General features: G+C 41.0%; 2 protein-coding genes across 6 annotated transcripts in view; one reads left to right on the forward strand and one right to left on the reverse strand.

The window, feature by feature from the left end:
* Positions 1 to 421, forward strand: part of LOC123961632 (protein mono-ADP-ribosyltransferase PARP12-like) — a 2,886-nt gene extending 2,465 nt beyond the window's left edge. The window contains exon 4 of the mRNA XM_046037151.1: positions 410 to 421. Within this exon, the coding sequence (XP_045893107.1) occupies positions 410 to 421 (12 nt within the window). The remainder of the gene's footprint in view (positions 1 to 409) is intronic.
* A 224-nt stretch (positions 422 to 645) lies between these two features.
* tbxas1 (thromboxane A synthase 1 (platelet)) overlaps positions 646 to 4,685 on the reverse strand; it is an 11,131-nt gene continuing 7,091 nt past the window's right edge. For all 5 annotated transcript variants that reach the window (XM_046038535.1, XM_046038533.1, XM_046038534.1 and 2 more), the window contains exons 9-13: positions 2,597 to 2,727; positions 2,139 to 2,492; positions 1,873 to 1,961; positions 1,516 to 1,653; positions 646 to 846 (exon numbers count right to left, since the gene is read on the reverse strand). In XM_046038535.1, the coding sequence (XP_045894491.1) occupies positions 675 to 846; positions 1,516 to 1,653; positions 1,873 to 1,961; positions 2,139 to 2,492; positions 2,597 to 2,727 (884 nt within the window). In that variant the 3' untranslated portion in view covers positions 646 to 674. The remainder of the gene's footprint in view (positions 847 to 1,515; positions 1,654 to 1,872; positions 1,962 to 2,138; positions 2,493 to 2,596; positions 2,728 to 4,685) is intronic.

A 4,685-nucleotide genomic window follows, 5' to 3' on the forward strand; every position in this document is an offset into this window, starting at 1 on the left:
GGACACTACGCTGACAGACACGGCAAACCTTCTTGCCACAGCTCGCATTGATGTGCCATCCTGGATGAGCTGCACTACCTGAGCCACTTGTGTGGGTTGTAGACTCCGTCTCATGCTACCACTAGAGTGAAAGCACTGCCAGCATTCAAAAGTGACCAAAACATCAGCCAGGAAGCATAGGAACTGAGAAGTGGTCTGTGGTCACCACCTGCAGAACCACTCCTTTATTGTGGGTGTCTTGCTAATTGCCTATAATTTCTACCTGTTGTCTATTCCATTTGCACAACAGCATGTGAAATTGATTGTCAGTCAGTGTTGCTTCCTAAGTGGACAGTTTGATTTCACAGGAGTGTGATTGACTTGGAGTTACATTGTGTTGTTTAAGTGTTCCCTTTATTTTTTTGAGCAGTGTATATCATAATATAACCAGTGGGTGCATGATGATGGGATGTTAACAGATATAAATGCAGACACGCTGTAGAGTTACTTTCACCATAGGACTGACTACATTTTCACCTGAGCAGCTACTAAATGTGAACGGCTGTACCTTGGCCAGTGGTAAAGTACACTTCCTTATTTCCCCACAAATGCAGAGGTGTAGTATGTAAATGTGTCGTGTGTGTGTGTGTGTGTGTATGATTCCTTTCTCCCAACAGTTTTAAACAGATCGGTTGTCAGCCCACCTTGGTCTCAGAGCAGGCCACAATGTTGAATCTGCGGAACAGACGCACTAGTGCCATTTTGATTTCCAGTTGGGCGAGTCTCATTCCCACACAGTTACGGGGGCCGGCCCCGAACGGCAGGTATACAAATGGATGTCGACTGGCCTTGGCCTCTGGTGTGAATCTAGAGATCAACCACAAGTTATATTGTTTGGATGAATTAAAAGCAGTAGTGTTTGAAGTTAGTAAGTATCAAGATGGTATAATGCTAATACATGTTAATAGTAAAAGCTTCAACTAGTGTAACAAGATGAACAAAAGAAATGTGGTTGGCCTGGTGAATTGAACGTTGCACGAGGTTCCACACATAAAGGAAATATTTTGACTCGTCATAGTAGGTGTTATTAATAGCATTAACAGTAGCCTTGTTGTATTGTAGTGACCCAGCAAGTCATGACAGTGTGACAGTGAATCAGCATGCACAATACCAGCCATCAATAATGTTATTATTTATATATACGCTTTTCCTACTATAGCAATGTGTGTTCTGTAAAGAAAGGACTGTTCAATCATAGTCTTTGATTTTTTTGGGAGTGATTTCAGTTTTGAGCTGTACGAGTAATATCCAGCTGAAAGTTAGGTGACACCATATCAATATTTTGATCAACTGTTGCATACTACTTTTCAGTTAATTGCTGGTGGTGCTAGACAATGCAACTTTAATTAAATGTACTGTGACTTTAATACATTTCTCAGGAAATGCATTTATGCCCTCCATTAGATTTAGATGATCATGAAACACAAGGGGCAGGCACTGTAGTTGTGCTTATTTTCTGTAAGACAAGCCTCATACCGCTCAGGGATGAACCTCTCAGGCTCTGGCCAGTACTCTGGGTCGTGGTGGAGGAAGCCCGCTGGGATTACCAGAGTCACTCCTTTAGGGAGGAACTGGCCGTTCAGCACACAGTCCTGTTCGATGTCTCTTGCAAACCTTTATGAGGAAAAATTCCATGGATGCATGTTTTATCCACCTAAAGTAATTTTTCCTTCTATACTCAAAGTTATTCCTGTATGATTTTGATGAGTATAAACATAAATACTACACAATTCTACTGTATGTATGTACATAAATAAATTAACTTGTTCTTGGGGCAGTACTAATTTTGTAAAAAAAATCATCTTTTTTCCTCATTTATTGTTCTTAATTTACCTGAATCCAGGAGGGTAGAGGCGCAATGCTTCACATATAACCATGTCTAAATACTTCAGCTCCTGGACATTTGTGTAATCTGGTGACTCCTACAAGAAAAGCATAAAGCATAATTCAGTTAGAGTTTTCAACATAACAATGAAATTAAAAGTCTGTGTGCGCACTAAATTTGTCTTGTTATAAGATAAATTATTAATATTACATCAGTCATGTTATAAGATAAATCTACAACTAAAATCTTATGTTGTAACTAGCTGACAGCTCACATGTCTGGTGAAGAAATCATCCACCTCTTCCTGTACTTTGCATTGACATTCGGGATGGATGGCCAGGAGGTAGCAGGTGAAGGCCAACGCGCTGCTGCTGGTCTCGTAGCCTGCCAGGAGAAAGACATAAGCCTGACCCACGATCTCATCCTCAGTAATATTCTTTTTCTGTGGACGCCTGGTGGGGGGCTCCTGTGGGTGAAGATGGTCGCCCTGATCAGAGGCCGACGGTTGTGTCTGCTGGTCCTTTTCACCCAACTCAACAGCAGGGATCGCTGTGTCAAAGTGTTCCAGAGACACACACTCCTTGCTGGTTCGTGCATCCAACATCAGCTGGAGGAAGTCTCGACGTCTCTACATGCAAATGTTTTTAATGTTTCAATCCAATTAATTTGAAAAACTATTCACTGGAAATTAGTTTTACTGTATTTACTTTACTAACTATCAATGAGATTCACCTGTTCAGGAGGCTGCTGCTCTCTCTGCTCTATGATCTTCTGAATGCTACTGATGAAGAAATGATTCACCTGGTCACGTCTTTTGTTGGGGATGAATCTCGCCAGAGGAGCCGCGATGAATGGAAATGCAACTGGACAGGCAAACCAAAATTGCAGGTGTAAAGCTACCTGAAATGCTAACTTACATACACACTTGCACATGAATGTACAATCAAAAGTGTTTCTATGTTTAAAAGAATATATTAACATCTTTATTTTCTTCAAAAGGTATAATCCAATTAAGAATAACCTATATATACACACACACACACACACACACACACACACACACCAATCAGCCTTAACATTATGACCACCTGCCTAATATTGTGTAGGTCCCCCTTTTGGTAGGTCGTCCAGAACAGCCCTGACCTGTCGAGGCATGGACTCCACTAAACCTCTGAAAGTGTGCTGTGATATCTGGTACCAAGATGTTAGCAGCAGATGCTTTAAGTCTTGTAAGTTACAAGGTGGGTGTCCAGGGATGAGGGGAAAGGGGGTAATTGATCTGCAGCAATGCTTAGGTAGGTGGTACGTGTAAAAGTAACAGCCACGTAAACGGCAGGACCTACAGTTTCCCAGCAGAACATTCCCAAAGCATCACATTGCCTCCACCGGCTTGCCTTATTCCCATAGTGCATCCTGGTGCCATCATCATCAGACAATACCACCTATGTCCATTGTTAAAACAGTTTTGGAAATACTCATCTGACCCCGTCGTCTTGTCAAAGTCACTTAAATCCTTACGCTTGCCTATTTTTCCCACTTCAACTATGAGGACAAACAGTTCACTTGCTGCCTAATATATCCCACCCACTGACATGTGCCATGTTAATGAGATAATCAGTGTTATTCACTTCATCTGTTTGTGGTCATAATATGGCTGATCGGTCGGTGTGTGTGTGTGTGTGTGTGTGTGTGTGTGTGTGTGTGTGTGTGTGTGTGTGTGTGTGTGTGTGTGTGTGTGTGTATATGCTGCATGAATTGGACTGACGGAAAAACAGAATGAGGGGCTTGAAGAAAGAAAAGGAGAAGAACATCTGCGCATGGCGGACAAACGGGTCATCTGGGTTGTTCTGAGTGTCCACCTGAGTTGCAAATGCCACACTGGCAATGACATCCATAGTGAAGCAGCCAAAACACCTGCAACACACAAACACACATAAATAGAAATATGACTTATAAAGACAACTCTTATAGCCTCTGATCATTGCGTGCATAATTACTTGTGGATGTCAAATGCCTCTCCTGACTCAGCGTAAACATTCAAGTTGTTCATCAGGGCATCGGTGGCTGTGTTGATGAGCGGAACCATCTACAGGAAAATAACAGACAGTGACACTTGTCATAGCTGCTGATACTTTCTAGGAAAGGGAAGAAACACTCAAATCTTCCAATTATTGCTTTAGTGAAAAAGTGCTCCATAAATACCACAAAATTTAGGAAAATGTCAATGTGGTTCCACAAACTTAAAAAGCACACTGACACTTAAATGGATTAAATGATTCATCGATAAAATCGATTAATTAAATGCATTGACATTTCCTCTATTTGTACGCAGTTTATCTGACTGCAGATTGGTGGAGACCAAACTCTTTAGAGATGGTTTTGCAACCTTTTCCAGCCTCGATGAGCATCAACAACTATTTTTCTCAGAACCTGAAAGCTAAAGTTCACATAGATTTGCCGCAAGGATACTATTTATGTCTCTTCTACTCTGTGTGAATTGTGTTAAAAAGTATTTTTAGGTTTTAGATCACATGTCTGTAGAAATACCGAAAATTCTAAAGGTTTCCCAAACTTTCGCGTACCTCTGTACATGTTTCAGATGTGAAATGGTTGCCATAATGTGGCATGCATTTCACAAATGTTGTATATTATACACAGTGGAGTGTATAACTTCATTTCATTTTACAACCCTATTGTAACGTGATGATTAAATTTACCTTGTGCCTTATAAATGGAGAAGAAAAATGTGAGACATGTCAAAATTGTGAGATAGCTGTGCTCTCCATGTTTCAGTCAATTTCTCATACACTCACCTCCCAAA

This window comes from Micropterus dolomieu, linkage group LG22 (assembly GCF_021292245.1).
Source record: "Micropterus dolomieu isolate WLL.071019.BEF.003 ecotype Adirondacks linkage group LG22, ASM2129224v1, whole genome shotgun sequence".
Classification (NCBI taxonomy): Eukaryota; Metazoa; Chordata; class Actinopteri; order Centrarchiformes; family Centrarchidae; genus Micropterus; species Micropterus dolomieu.